At 38.4% G+C, this 15813-nt stretch overlaps 1 protein-coding gene across 3 annotated transcripts in view; it reads left to right on the top strand.

Annotated features, from left to right (window-relative positions):
- Window positions 1-13338, top strand: part of LOC121859553 (cytoplasmic aconitate hydratase-like) — a 37486-nt gene extending 24148 nt beyond the window's left edge. For all 3 annotated transcript variants that reach the window (XM_042356460.1, XM_042356459.1, XM_042356461.1), the window contains 9 exons: window positions 880-1039; window positions 3497-3717; window positions 4073-4229; window positions 4719-4954; window positions 5119-5255; window positions 6813-6960; window positions 7367-7489; window positions 7607-7792; window positions 8551-13338. In XM_042356460.1, coding sequence (XP_042212394.1) covers window positions 880-1039; window positions 3497-3717; window positions 4073-4229; window positions 4719-4954; window positions 5119-5255; window positions 6813-6960; window positions 7367-7489; window positions 7607-7792; window positions 8551-8664 — 1482 coding nt within the window. In that variant the 3' untranslated portion in view covers window positions 8665-13338. The remainder of the gene's footprint in view (window positions 1-879; window positions 1040-3496; window positions 3718-4072; window positions 4230-4718; window positions 4955-5118; window positions 5256-6812; window positions 6961-7366; window positions 7490-7606; window positions 7793-8550) is intronic.
- The last annotated feature ends 2475 nt before the right edge of the window (window positions 13339-15813 follow it).

Here is a 15813-nt window from a genome sequence, read left to right as displayed (position 1 = left end):
TACTTTACCTCCAATTCTCGTTACTTTACTTAAAATCACACGTTACTTTACCTTCAATTCTCGTTACTTTACTTAAAATCACATGCTGCTTTACCTTCAGTTCTCGTTACTTTACTTAAAATTACGTTACTTTACCTCCAATTCTCGTTACTTTACTTAAAATCACATGCTACTTTACCTCCAATTCTCGTTACTTTACCTTCAATTCTCTTTACCTAAAATCACACGTTACTTTACCTCCAATTCTCGTTACTTTACTTAAAATCACATGCTACTTTACCTTCAATTCTCGTTACTTTACTTAAAATCACGTTACTTTACCTTCAATTCTCGTTACTTTACTTAAAATCACATGCTACTTTACCTCCAATTCTCGTTACTTTACTTAAAATCACACGTTACTTTACCTCCAATTCTCGTTACTTTACTTAAAATCACATGCTACTTTACCTCCAATTCTCGTTACTTTACTTAAAATCACGTTACTTTACCTTCAATTATTGTTACTTTACCTTCAATTCTCGTTACTTTATCTTCAATTCTCGTTACTTTACTTAAAATCACACGTTACTTTACCTTCAATTCTCGTTACTTTACTTAAAATCACATGCTACTTTACCTCCAATTCTCGTTACTTTACTTAAAATCACATGCTACTTTACCTTCAATTCTCGTTACTTTACTTAAAATCACATGCTACTTTACCTTCAATTCTCGTTACTTTACTTAAAATCACATGCTACTTTACCTTCAATTCTCGTTACTTTATCTTCAATTCTCGTTACTTTACTTAAAACCACACGTTACTTTACCTTCAATTATCGCTACTTTACCTAAATTCACACGTTACTTTGCATTAATTCATGTCACTTGTTGCAGGTTGGGTTTAAGGGATTTGGGCTGCCAGCTGACCAACACGACAAGACCATCCCCTTTGTATATGAGGGCCAGGAGTACACCCTAAAGCATGGAGCTGTGGTCATTGCCGCCATAACTTCCTGTACCAACACTAGCAACCCTTCTGTGATGTTGGGTGCTGGTGAGTTTATAACCTCTGTATGTTGTGACCTCTGTATGTTGTGACCTCTGTATGTTGTGACCTCTGTATGTTGTGCATTGCTTCTCATACACTGTCTATGTCTTCTATATGTCGTAATGGAATGTAGGAAAAAAGATTCTGTTGGGTCAGTTTCATCTGTTGTATGTTTCAGTTGGGCCAGTTTCACTTCCTATGAGTTTCTGTTGAGACAGTTTCACTTACTATAAGTTTCTGTTGGGTCAGTTTCATCTGTTTTATGTTTCTGTTGGGTCAGTTTCATCTGTTTTATGTTTCTGTTGGGTCAGTTTCATCTGTTGTATGTTTCTGTTGGGCCAGTTTCATCTGTTGTATGTTTCTGTTGTGCCAGTTTCATCTGTTGTATGTTTCTGTTGCACCAGTTTCATCTGTTGTATGTTTCAGTTGGGCCAGTTTCACTTCCTATGAGTTTCTGTTGAGACAGTTTCACTTACTATAAGTTTCTGTTGGGTCAGTTTCATCTGTTTTATGTTTCTGTTGGGTCAGTTTCATCTGTTTTATGTTTCTGTTGGGTCAGTTTCATCTGTTGTATGTTTCTGTCTGTTGTGCCAGTTTCATCTGTTGTATGTTTCTGTTGGCCAGTTTCATCTGTTTATGTTTCTGTTGGGTCAGTTTCATCTGTTTTATGTTTCTGTTGGGTCAGTTTCATCTGTTGTATGTTTCTGTTGGGCCAGTTTCATCTGTTGTATGTTTCTGTTGTGCCAGTTTCATCTGTTGTATGTTTCTGTTGCACCAGTTTCATCTGTTGTATGTTTCTGTTGCACCAGTTTCATCTGTTGTATGTTTCTGTTGGGCCAGTTTCATCTGTTGTATGTTTCTGTTGCACCAGTTTCATCTGTTGTATGTTTCTGTTGGGCCAGTTTCATCTGTTGTATGTTTCTGTTGCACCAGTTTCATCTGTTGTATGTTTCTGTTGGGCCAGTTTCATCTGTTGTATGTTTCTGTTGGGCCAGTTTCATCTGTTGTATGTTTCTGTTGCACCAGTTTCATCTGTTGTATGTTTCTGTTGCACCAGTTTCATCTGTTGTATGTTTCTGTTGGGCCAGTTTCATCTGTTGTATGTTTCTGTTGTGCCAGTTTCATCTGTTTTATGTTTCTGTTGTGCCAGTTTCATCTGTTGTATGTTTCTGTTGCACCAGTTTCATCTGTTGTATGTTTCTGTTGTGCCAGTTTCATCTGTTGTATGTTTCTGTTGCACCAGTTTCATCTGTTGTATGTTTCTGTTGCACCAGTTTCATCTGTTGTATGTTTCTGTTGCACCAGTTTCATCTGTTGTATGTTTCTGTTGGGGCCAATATATCTGTTGTATAAGCTTCTGTTGGGCCAGTTTCATCTGTTGCTGTGTTTCTTGCCGGGTCGCTTCATCTGTTGTATGTTTCTGTTGGGCCAGTTTCATCTGTTGTATGTTTCTGTTGGGTCAGTTTCATCTGTTGTATGTTTCTGTTGGGCCAGTTTCATCTGTTGTATGTTTCTGTTGCACCAGTTTCATCTGTTGTATGTTTCTGTTGGGCCAGTTTCATCTGTTGTATGTTTCTGTTGCACCAGTTTCATCTGTTGTATGTTTCTGTTGCACCAGTTTCATCTGTTGTATGTTTCTGTTGTGCCAGTTTCATCTGTTTTATGTTTCAGTTGGGCCAGTTTCATCTGTTTTATGCTTCTGTTGGGCCAGTTTCATCTGTTGTATGTTTCTGTTGGGTCAATTTCATCTGTTTTGCAAGTCGTTGGGCCAGTTTCATCTGTTTTATGCTTCTGTTGGGTCAATTTCATCTGTTTTATGCTTCTTGCTAGCCAGTTTGTTTTTATGCTTCTAAGCAATGTTTCATCTGTTTTATGCTTCTGTTGGGTCAGTTGCATCTCTGTTGTATGTTCTCTTGCTAGCCAGTTTGTCTGTTTGTTTCTGGGCCAGTTTCATCTGTTTTATGCTTCTGTTGGGCCAGTTTCATCTGTTGTATGTTTCTGTTGGGTCAGTTTCATCTGTTGTATGTTTCTGTTGCACCAGTTTCATCTGTTGTATGTTTCTGTTGCACCAGTTTCATCTGTTGTATGTTTCTGTTGGGCCAGTTTCATCTGTTGTATGTTTCTGTTGCACCAGTTTCATCTGTTGTATGTTTCTGTTGGGGCCAGTTTCATCTGTTGTATGTTTCTGTTGGGCCAGTTTCATCTGTTGTATGTTTCTGTTGCACCAGTTTCACTTCTTATGAGTTTCTGTTGGGTAAAGAACTTAAGGCTTTATATCACTATCTCCCTCATTAACCATTATATAATTTATTGTAGTAATTTAAGTATGTTAACACAAGTCCTCTGTTTTTACCTCCATATACAAGGAAAGAAAGAAAGAAAGAAAGAAAGAAAGAGAAAGAAAGAAATAAAGAAAGAAAGAAAAATAGTCACTAGTATACTGTATTTCCTTCTTTGTTTCAGGTCTGTTAGCCAAGAAAGCCGTGGAGGCGGGACTAACAGTAGCGCCATACATCAAGACGTCGCTGTCACCCGGGTCTGGCGTCGTGACTCACTATCTGCAACACTCCGGGGTCACGCCCTACCTCTCCAAGCTTGGTTTTGACATCGTCGGGTACGGTTGCATGACCTGTATTGGCAACTCGGGTCCTCTTCCTGAGTCCATCGTTGAGGCCATCGAGAAGGTGAGTTTGTAGGTACTGTACTGCATGCTAGTTTTGTTTATACATGTACTGTACAGTGGAAGGTAACTTAAGGTGACCCGTCCTAACCTAGCATATTCTAACCTTAAACAAATCTAACTCAACTTAATTTAACCTTTATTAGTCTTGAATTTTCTTGCCGTCAGATCATGCAGTTCGGTGCGGTACGATTGATTTATCGTAATTCGTACCAAAGGAAAAATGCCGTACCATAATTTTGTACAGTACCTCAGATATACCTTCGTACCGTAATTTAGTGCCGTACTGTACCGTACTACATGCTCTGCTTGTCGTACATTTCATGAAATTGACGATAATGGCATAAAATTTTCCGCAGAATGACCTCGTGTGCTGTGGAGTCCTGTCTGGCAACCGTAACTTTGAGGGCAGGATACACCCCAACACCCGGGCTAATTACCTGGCCTCTCCACTGTTAGTCATCGCGTACGCCCTGGCCGGACGCGTGGATATTGACTTTGAGACGGAGCCTATTGGTATGTATATAGTACTGTACTGTCGTTGTGTTATGATCTGTGTAACTAATATACTGTATGTAACTATCACCTGTATTATTTTCAAGGTTTAAAAGTTAATTGTTCTGTTTGTATATGTATCAAATAAAAGGATTAGCCCCTTGCCTTATTTCACCTAAAGCTTAAACATCCTGATCCTTACCGAATTGTTTCACTATCTTTACCAACCTGAAGATTAGTCCCCACAGCTTATTACACCTAAAGCTTAAACATCCTGATCCTTACCGAATTGTTTCACTATCTTTACCAACCTGAAGATTAGTCCCCACAGCTTATTACACCTTAAGATTAAACATCCTGATCCTGTACTATCCTCACCTCTCTCGCCAGGTAATGTTAATGAGATGAAATAAACTGGGGGACGAGGGGGAGTCTATTCCTCAGGTGATCCAGATTTTTACTTGAACGTGAAGTCTGATAACCCCAGAGTGAACATGTGTCTCATCACAGGTAAAAGTGACACTGGCAAGTTGGTGTACCTTCGCGACATCTGGCCACAACGCGCAGACATCCAGGTGGTGGAGCAGGAACACGTGATACCAGCCATGTTTAAGGAAGTCTACTCTCGCATCACAACTGGGAATGACCGCTGGAACAAGCTGGAGGCTCCTGAGGGGATGCTGTACCCTTGGGACTCTAAGTCGACCTATATCAAGAGGCCTCCCTTCTTTGAGGGCATGACGAAGGTGGGCATGTTGTATAGGTGATTATTACTAAGATAGATAGGTATGTAGAGGGAGAGATAGGATAGAGAGAGAAAGAGTGATAGGTAGATAGGGATCCTGTAGGTCCCTGTTATATATATCATCACTGGTGTAATGAGGCTCTGATGACTGTTTATAACCCACAGGAGTTGCCATCCATTAAGACCATCAAGGACGCTCAAGTTCTTCTTTATCTTGGAGACTCTGTAACAACCGACCACATATCACCGGCTGGTTCTATAGCTCGTGACTCTCCTGCGGCACGCTACCTGGCAGCTAATGGGTATGGCACTGAGAATACTACTTTCTATGAATCTTTTGATGATTTGCACTTCCAGTTTATTTCACCTCAAGATCGACAAACCTAATGCTAACTTAACCTAATGTAACCGAGACTCCAGGTAGCATTAGGGTGGTTAATGTTCAGGTGAAATAAGCTGAGAAGATGAATCTTCAGGTAATTTATTTTCTTTATCTGTAAGACTTTATCAGAATCTTCACTCAAACTTGTCCTTCAGGGGTGCAGGTGGTAGAGCGGTACCGCTCTTGCCTCGCAAGCGAGATGTCACGGGTTCGATTCCCGGGCCGGTGGAAAGTTGTTTGGACACTCTTCCTAGCCCCCCTTGGTCCCTGTTCACCTAGCAGTAAAGTAGGTACCTGTTGTAAATCGAAAAGTTGCAAATTCGAGTTCAGGGAAAATTGTTGGAGCTTCCAATAACTTGCTGACAAAAACCTATGACTCTTCAGGCTTCTACACCCTTGACTAAAAACCTCTGACCCTTCAGGCTTCTGCTCCCTTAACTCATGAGACATAAAGGCATGCATGAACTTAGCATGCTTCCCAGATGGGCGCTGTGAGTGCTTCTGCACTTCACCTTGCACAGGATGTAGAGGGGTGCAAAAAAAAAAAAAAAAATGTCCTTCCTATGCAAGTCTTTTCATGAATTTGTCATCACATGTAAAACCTTTGTCAGAATCTTGTGTCTTTTATGTGCCTGAATGAGTTTGGTTGTTATCATCTTGATCAGTATATAATCCTTGCCAGTGACCATCATCTAGGAAATAGGGAATCCTTAGCTGATGGTTGAGGGTTAAAAGACAATGATATAAATGCAGTTATTCGCGAATAACATTTGCGGACGGGGGGTTAATATTTACTTGTGTACAAAAAAATTATATTCCCTTTATGTGTTTGCCCTTAGGACAGTTATTTCTTTTACCTGTATTGTATATATGTGTGTGTGTACTGTAGACACACACACATACAAATAAATAATAATGGGAAAATACTCTCACAAATAATCAGAAACAAATTTATTAAAAATATGACAGTCTGCCCTCAAGTCCGTGCTCTATTAATAAAGTAATAAAGCACGGACTTGAGGGTAGACACATTTTAATAAATTTGTTTTTGATTATTTGTAAGAGTATTTTCCCATTATTATTTATTTGTATGTGTTTTGTGTGTGTGTCTATACACACACACACACACACACACACACATATTTACAATACAGGTAAAGAAAATTACTGTCTCTAAAATGAATGGCTTCCTGTCCCAGCCACAAAAATGCTGGCAACTTTAAAACTAGCCACAGACATTCTTGGGTACATCTAGGGTGTCATCCGCGAATAATAGAGGACCGTGAACTTGGGGGGCCACCTGTACAGTACAGTATATGTAAATGACAACTAACACTTATTTTGTAGGTCATGTCTGGTAAATGGATGAGTAGGATATTATGTATTTAACCTAACTTAACATTTTGGTCTGTGTCTGATGTTTGTATGTTTGTTTTATGACACTTTAGTAATACACAGCTTGTTATTTCTCGTTTAGTTTGACTCGCCGTGATTTCAACTCGTACGGTTCCCGGAGAGGCAACGACGCTGTCATGGCCCGAGGTACCTTTGCCAACATCAGACTTCTAAACAAGTTCATTGGAAAGGCCGGCTCACGCACCATCCACCTGCCATCTGGGGAACAGGTAGAGTAATGATTTTCAATGGAATTATAATGGCACTTCACTACTTACAGTCTGATACTCAGGTCTCTGTATTCCCCAGCACCTTTGGTGTCATTCATAAATGTTTTTTGCACATTATAGTTTATAATATTTTCTGCTACAGCATCAGTAGGAAAATTATCGTAATACATCTTTTGGGTCATCACTTCCAACATCCACTGGGCTGGGGGCTCCTCTGATGAACATATACTGTACCTCTCCTCTCAGGTAGGGAACCCACACCATTATGTAATTATTTCTCACCATCAACATTAGGTTACCTGTTCCTTAAGTAATACACATTTATCACATGTAGATTAATAAAGGTATCTGGTGCTGTACTGTTAATCCATGTGAAGTCCTCTAATATACTGTACACACCTTGTAGATGGATGTGTTCGATGCTGCGGAGCGTTACCGAGAGGAAGGCCGGCCAGTTGTGATTCTGGCAGGGAAGGAGTATGGATCAGGATCATCCAGAGACTGGGCAGCCAAGGGACCCTTCCTATTGGTGGGTGATAAACAGTGGTGTTTTCCTCTTGTTTATTTTTGCTTGATAAAACTGTATTATTCGTGGCATTTGTTTTAGTTACAGAAATAATTACTCGTGTTGTTTTCCGTGCCACAGGGCGTGCGTGCTGTGATTGCAGAGTCATACGAGCGCATCCATCGCAGTAACCTTGTGGGGATGGGCATTATTCCTATGCAGTTCTTGGAGGGTCAGACGGCCGAGTCTTTAGGAATTACCGGCAGAGAGACATTCAGTATAAGTCTTCCAGATGACTTGAAGACTGGTATGGTTGTATCTGTACAGGTGAGTGAAAAATAAATTAAAAATCCTCTAAAAATTGAATAAAATGGCGATCATAATTCACCATTTTAAATTTATACTCCCAGCCCTAAGTAATGACCTGACCTTAACTTAACTATTTATTAATGATCCACATATTATTGAAAACCTCTGATTTTGTTGTTCTGTCATAATAAATACGTACTGAATTAATGTACCTGGAATTTGTCAAATTTACACCTGGGAAACCTGGAAAAGCCAGGGAATTTTGTTTTGTCTGGGCAGTAGGCACCCTGAGTCTATCTTTACTATATAAACATGTTAGTTTTTACTTTCCCCAAAAAATATCAATTTACGTCAAAATACGCCTGACCTAATACCTTATTTTTAGGCACTTGGGGTAAAAATAATAGATTTTGCTTATACAAAGGAACTACTTTACATGCTGATGAAGGATCTGGGTTCACAATTTAAAAACTTGAGTGAAAAGTGTTAATTAAGTGACCTTTGAAATAATTAAAGATATTTAAAAAGTAAATTACGCTGTACCCATAAGTTTTAAATCACCTTTATATACATTTTCTTTAAAAAAAATAGACTAATTAATATACTGTACTGGTTCTACAGGGTGTCCATAAATAATTACCCTGATTAAAGCATGGTCTACCACCGTTTTAGGGTAATCATTTATGGACACCCTGTATTATTGTCCATATACAAACAACACTGGTTCTCTCACACTGCTACATGCCATCACCACCACCTCACTGATCTGTTCACAGCTGGGTGATGGGAGGTCTTTTGAGGCCCTGGTGAGGTTTGACACAGAAGTGGAGCTGACTTACTTCCGTCATGGCGGCATCCTCAACTACATGATCCGGAAGATGATCGAGTGAACAACATTATTCGCCGTTGGACCGAGTTTGGAAACATTTGATTTTATCGGGATGTTTTAATTGACTTAAGTTAATTGAGGTTATTATTGGGAGTTAATTGATTGTGATATAAAGCCTCAAGTTTGTTTACCTTGTAAAGTAAATCAAAACATTGTACTTACACAGATGAAGCAGTGCAGTATATTATAATGAACATGTGTTAATATTATTATTATCATCATCATTATTATTATCATTATTAGTGTATAATATTGTTATTATTATTATTATTATTATTATCATTATTATTATTATTATTATTATTATTATTATTATTATTATTATTATTATTATTATTATTATTATTATGATGGGATGGTGAAGGGAGGTGAGGTAAGGCCCAGCAAACACTGCCAGTTTTTCCTATGTCAGCATCAGTGTTTCTCAGAAATCATTGCAGTACATACATATAAATGTTGATAGTTTTTACTTAATACAGGTAATGAATTCCTACTCTCTCTCTCTCTCTCTCTCTCTCTCTCTCCTTTTTTTAGACAAGTGAATATTTTTTTTATTGCTAATATGGTCAGTTGAATTGTTGACAAGATTTTCCTTTCTTTCTGTTAAAAAGATGTGTGTGTACTGTATTCATACTTGAACACCTACATATGTATACATCATAATAAATGTATTTTACTCTCACCCTCCTTGTATTGGCTGTAGGGACAGCAGCCATCATCAGTGGAAGTTAGCTGTAGGGACGGCAGCCATCATCAGTGAACGTTTCATGTTCCTTACATTCCATTTATGCTCCAGTTAAAGATTAAATGAAACAACAACAAAATTATAATAAACACACATTACAACCTTTCTTCTCATAAAAGAAGTACAGTACAGTATTGCAGCAACCTCTGTGTAAGAGTAAGACTTGCTTGTGAGGATAGATTGTGGCTGCCTGAGTATAGTGGTTGTTGTTTGGGTCTTGAGACACTAGAGGGTAATAAGAGCCCATTTGTGATACATACACTGGCTACGTCTTTTGATAAAAGGAGCCGAGAGGTTTCAGTATGACTACATTACCCATAGACACACCAACTTTTTTTTTTTAATAATGATAATAATGATTCTTCTTTTTTGTTTTTTTTGACAGGGAAAGTCGTGGCATTGGTACTATGTATATTAAACAATTCATAGTATTAGTTCTCATATCTTCCATGTTAGTTACCCATGAATTAAGTTATAGTTAGGATATATTTAGTATTAATCTCCCAGATAATTAATATATTATAAAATCTATATATATATTTCAGTGCCAGGATTGTATTATTACTGTATGTTTGTTACCTCATCAAATTGTTTCTGAATATTGGCCATTATTTTAACTCGCTCTAAAATAATTTACGATAACAAAACAGTGCTTGAAGGATATTGAACAACCAGCGCACATCAAAGCAAAATGTCATAGATCGTTTTCTCGACCAGAATTGTAATGATTTTAATGTCCGTGCTACTGGGTGGTACTCAGGACTGGTACTGTAACACACACAGACACACACACACACACACACACACACACACACACACACACACACACACACACACACACACACGTTATAAGGAGCAGCTCTGTAAGATGATACAAAATAACACTTAATATTTTATAGTGCAAATATTGATTTTCATATTTGTTAGGCAACTCATGAGTGACCGATATATTTTAGTTAACCCCTAAGTGAGCGGCCATTCAATTTTTTAACGTTTGGAAGATGTCCTGCACAAGTTATATAGCACAATATAGTAATGTGTAATATATTGAAGACTAATAAGAAGATCAAAGAAACAAAAGCTGGAAGAGTTTTATACAAGTACTGTAGTAAAAAAAAATAGTAAAATTGTTATAAAAGTTGTTGAGAATAATGGTGGTATTATCTATGTTGTTTGTATTAAATAGTAATGCTACTTAACTTGGTATGACAGCCCCGTGTAGTTACCCCCACCAGTATTAACGTGTAAGTGGATACTCCCTGTGCCTAGGCCTTCGTGTTGGGCGAGCACTGTACGTTGGGTAACCTAAGGTCTGTTCTTGATAAAGTTTCAGTCCAGAATATGAAAAACCTTGGGCAAAAAGTTTTAATTTAGCTATTAAACTTTTTTTTATTCAATAATATGTGTATTGATGAACAAGAACACAAGAAATAATTCATGGTATAATTTGAATGTTGACTTCATTCATTTTTCTGTGACTGCTCACATCACCTAATGTATAACTACCAGAGCTATAGAAGTGTCAGGTTAATTTTATATAAAACTGTTAAGAGATTATTAAATATATCTGATGTGTTTTAAATGTGAAAATATATGAAGGGAAAAGTGATGAAAGATGAAGCTACCTCCTCCTCACCACAGACAAGTGCACATCTTGAAAGCTTTGGTCTGTCAGTGAAGCAGCTGTTAACATGTGCAGTACACAAGATCTTAAGATAAAGAATACATTATTGCCAAGTATAATTGCTCAATGTATTTTGATATTATTGTTTTTTTAAGACAGTATTTGCATGGGTGGCCCCTGCTGAGTCCAGCCTCTGAAGCAGTACAGTACTTGGTTAGTGAACACATCATGTTAGTACCTAAAGCTGTTGAGGTTAGTACAGTACAGCAGGTTGATTCACTCACTGGTAGCCCCGGAATTTCACTAATATAATAGTTATTGATGATAAATGAGAGAGAGAGAAATACTTGAGAATATAACATGAAAATCTTAACCCCAAATGCACCAAACACTAATACAGTCGAGTATAGTATATCATAGTGAGGCCACCACTGAGTGTATCACCCTGTAGCTACTTGGTGCAGCATATTAAGTAGCTTCTTTTATTGGGATAAACCCCAGATGTAACAGAAGGATTTTAAACAGTGAATTTGGAACCGATTGGTCTAGTCATCTCAGAGGAATTTGCACATTATGTAAATTGACCGTAACAACATAAGGTAAAGATTCACTTTGAAAGTTGATGCAGTAATTACCAGATAACTTTGTTCTAAATGTGAGAGAAAAATTTGTGCACTTTCATGGTTTTTCTGTACTTTTAAAATGAGTTATTTGATGAACTACTATCAGTTGTGATACTAGATAATCATATATTACTGTGATGAGGAAATACTATCGCACAGGATCCACTCCAGTACAGCCCAGTGTGTTGACTGTGGTGGGAAGTTTGGTGTTGCTCCCCCACTCCCTCTGCCCACTCCTTCCTCACCTCTGCATTCCTCCACTTGAAGCTGAGAAGCTTCAAATATGGGTTCGACAGATTAATGAGCAATATGGGTTGGGTGTAAATGGGGCTGCCCAGTATGGGCCAATAGGCCTGCTGCAGTTTCCATCATTCTTATGTTCTGCCTTCTACCCTCCATCTAATTTTCCTCCTCCTCCGCTCCCTTCACCCTCGTACCTTCCACCTCACAGGAACTTGCAAACAGAAAGGGGTTCAGTATATCAAGGCTTCCACAGGCTGTGTAGGTATACTGCTGCAATTTTGTAAGACAGTTTTGAGATTAGATTTGTTTTTTGACAATAGTTGTACTGTACTGTACTGTACAGGTGTGAGAATGGAGGGATTATTGACACTTATGGAAATTAAGTGTTGCCAGGTAATTCAGTACATATTAATTTTTCATTTTGGTTGCCATGTTTTTATTTACAAGGAATACAATTAAGATTGAGTTCTTAAGTTCTCTAATTCTAGATCCTTTTTCTTTTTAACCTTTTCTTCTTGCTTGTGCACCTTGTTTAATGACATTATCTTGATTAAGCAGGTTGTATATAGGACCAATTAATGTGAGGAATAATAGTCATTAATCATCAAGATGTGTGGTATTTACTGCAAACCACAGCATAATATTGGGATCGGGTTCTTCACCGCCTCGCCAGTGACAGTACTGTTAAGGTACAGATTTCAGGCCTAAATATTGGTTCCTGGTTTGATTGGAGACGGACATTAGAGAGAATTCCCAAATTATTCCTTAAACATAAATTGCATTTCTTAATTTTGTAAATAGTATATGATTTGTATTTTTTATTATCTTCAGAAAGTTGTGTATAGTAATATATTAATTATAATATTTAATATGAGATGATATCTTTGAATATTTTGACTGAAGAAATAATTGAAGCTTTTATGATACACTGAACATTGGCCAGAATTAATGTTAGGACTATTATAGTGCACATCTGTAATTATTTATCTTTTAATCTATTTTCTTTTATCTATTTTTCAAAACTTCTCAGTCCATTCCAGTGTGTGAACATGTTGTTGATAAGTGGAGGTGAAGTGTGCAGTATACCTGGTGTGTGGGTACAGTACTGTAATAAGTGTGCAGTATACCTGGTGTGTGGGTACAGTACTGTAATAAGTGTGCAGTATACCTAGTGTGTGGATACAGTACTGTAATAAGTGTGCAGTATGCCTAGTGTGTTGGTACAGTACTGTAATAAGTGTGCAGTATACCTGGTGTGTTGGTACAGCTGTCAGGTACAAGTATTAGTATAAACTGTTGTAATTATTAACATTTCATATTAGTATTAAAATACTTGAATCGAGGTTTTGTGCTCAGAAAACTGAAATAAGTTTCATAGGAAACATATTAGTGTATATTTCATTTGCTTTACTGTATACCAATAAAATATTAAACCTGAAAGGTATGTTTCTTATCATCGTCAGTATGTCACAAAATATAAATACTGTACTGTACTGACATGGATTAATCCTTACTTTCCATCTGTCCGTCAAAACAGTAGATTATTTTTTACCAGCACAAACAGGACTCACTCATGAGACTTGTTTACACACAGAGGTTGAGGAGAGACCTGAATCTGGGCAGTTATTGTCTAGTTAGTTCATGAGCTGATGATTGGAATTTGTGGCTGGTTATATAATTTGTAAAGTTGTGTGCACTTATACCTGGTGCAGTGGCTGGTGCATTTTGTGAAATGTGGCAACTCTGTGAAATGCTTATCTAGCCTACTTAGTCTGGCTACAATTGTGAGGTTCCTTAGGGCCATTCTTGGAGTTTTAATATGATGTCAACAAACACAGAGGTGCCACATCTCTCAAATCTTGCCAGCCACTGTACAGGTAACTACATAATTACCATTAATGGTCATTCAATATGTAAATAATTGACTTTTGTATACAGTACAGTACATGAATACAGTATAGTAATGGAAGTTTGTTATTATTGTATTTGATGTACAGGTCATAAAGAGTACTGTATATCTACCAGGAAATGTAACTAATTAAATAAGACTGTGGAGTGAATGTTGTAACAGAACTTACTCTTTTATGAAAATTTTGTAACCAATCAAAATACCATATTACTTGTTAGACAAAAATTCTGAAGATAGTTGTTACCTTGGTCAAGTACTTGTATACTGTATATAGTGCAGCATTGTATTACACAAACACTTTCCTACCCTTGCGCTTCCTTGGTATATTATGAAGATTAGGAACTACAGCTTATTTATCCTAAATAAAAACCCTGATACTCACTAGTGAGTGAGGAGAAGAAATGGGAGGTTATTTGGCAAGCAAAAAACATAGCAAGGTGCGAGGCATTTTGGAATGTATTGATTCACCCAGATGGCACGGTAATGCAGAGGGAATAGTACAAGAAACTCCTGCAGGACTCGAAGCAGAAGAGTGAGGAGTCAAGGAAGAACGGGGACGGGTGTACATGGGTTATACTCGGGGCGGGTAGTGGAAGCAAGTGTGCCGACGCAGAGCCAGGGGGCAGCAGCGCACCCTCCACCTGCTCTACCCCCCACCCGGGAGGAGGCACCAGCTCCACCTACCAGACAGGAGGAGGTGAGCGCTGTGTAAACAATGACATATCTAACCACACCCTGCAAAATACAGTGTACTTAGCAAATGCTGCAGCTGCTGAGAATGGAGGAGGGCCGGAGTTACTACTAAGAGCAGAGATGTTACCAAAAAGAACAAATTCTGGCTTGAATGTCATGTACACTAATACTGACATGTTCCTTGATAAGAGAGAGGAGTTTGAAACACTACTGAAGGTACACCAACCAGATTTTGTAGGAGCTGTAGAACTGTTGTACAAGAACAGGAGAATCTCTCCAGAGGAATGCGAGTTCAGTATTGCTGGATATGACTCATTTACGAACCTTTCTCAAGAAACTTGCAAGAGGGGTGTGGTTATCTATGCTCGGCAAGACCTTAGAGCCAGCCAGGCGAGGGTACAGAGGATGTTTTTGAAGAGATCAAGTGGCGTAAAATTAAATTAAAGGGAGGGAACTTACTTAATGTCGGGTGTGTGTACAGATCCCCAAACTGGCTCACTAAATCAAAGGAACTTAAGAGCCTTAATAGACAACGCAGTGATGCTTAACCCTAGCTACCTCCTTATCATGGGGGATTTTAACTACGGTGACATTGACTGGAGAAACGAGTTCACCCCAAATGACTTGAATAACCCTGCTACTCTTTTTGCAGAAATTCTGTGAGATAATTTTCTGTTCCAACATGTTAAAGACCCGACACATTACAGAGGGGAGCAAACACCCAAGCCACTAGACCTCATCATAACAAATGAGGAGGGTATGGTGGCCAAACTGGAACAGCTAGCCCCAGTTGCCACCAGTCACCATGTAGTGTTATCATTCAGATTTAACTGTTACCTAGTTCAAGATAAGGCCAGGCTAAGGTGCAGTGGAGTAATCAATGGTAATGTACAGGTGTGGAGTAATCAATGGTGATGTACAGGTGTGGAGTAATCAAGGGTAATGTACAGGTGTGGAGTAATCAAGGGTGATGTACAGGTGTGGAGTAATCAAGGGTGATGTACAGGTGTGGAGTAATCAAGGGTAATGTACAGGTGTGGAGTAATCAAGGGTGATGTACAGGTGTGGAGTAATCATTGGTGATGTACAGGTGTGGTGTAATCAAGGGTGATGTACAGGTGTGGAGTAATCAAGGGTGATGTACTGGTGTGGTGTAATCAAGGGTGATGTACTGGTGTGGAGTAATCAAGGGTGATGTACTGGTGTGGAGTAATCAAGGATCATGTACAGGTGTGTAATCAAGGGTGATGTACAGGTGTGGTGTAAATGTACTGGTGTGTAATCAAGGGTGATGTACTGGTGTGGAGTAATCT

The sequence above is a fragment of the Homarus americanus genome, unplaced genomic scaffold (genome assembly GCF_018991925.1).
Source record: "Homarus americanus isolate GMGI-L3 unplaced genomic scaffold, GMGI_Hamer_2.0 scaffold7626, whole genome shotgun sequence".
Classification (NCBI taxonomy): domain Eukaryota; kingdom Metazoa; phylum Arthropoda; class Malacostraca; order Decapoda; family Nephropidae; genus Homarus; species Homarus americanus.
The sequence above is the reverse complement of the archived record's forward strand: the minus strand, read 5'-3'. Positions and strand labels throughout refer to the sequence as shown.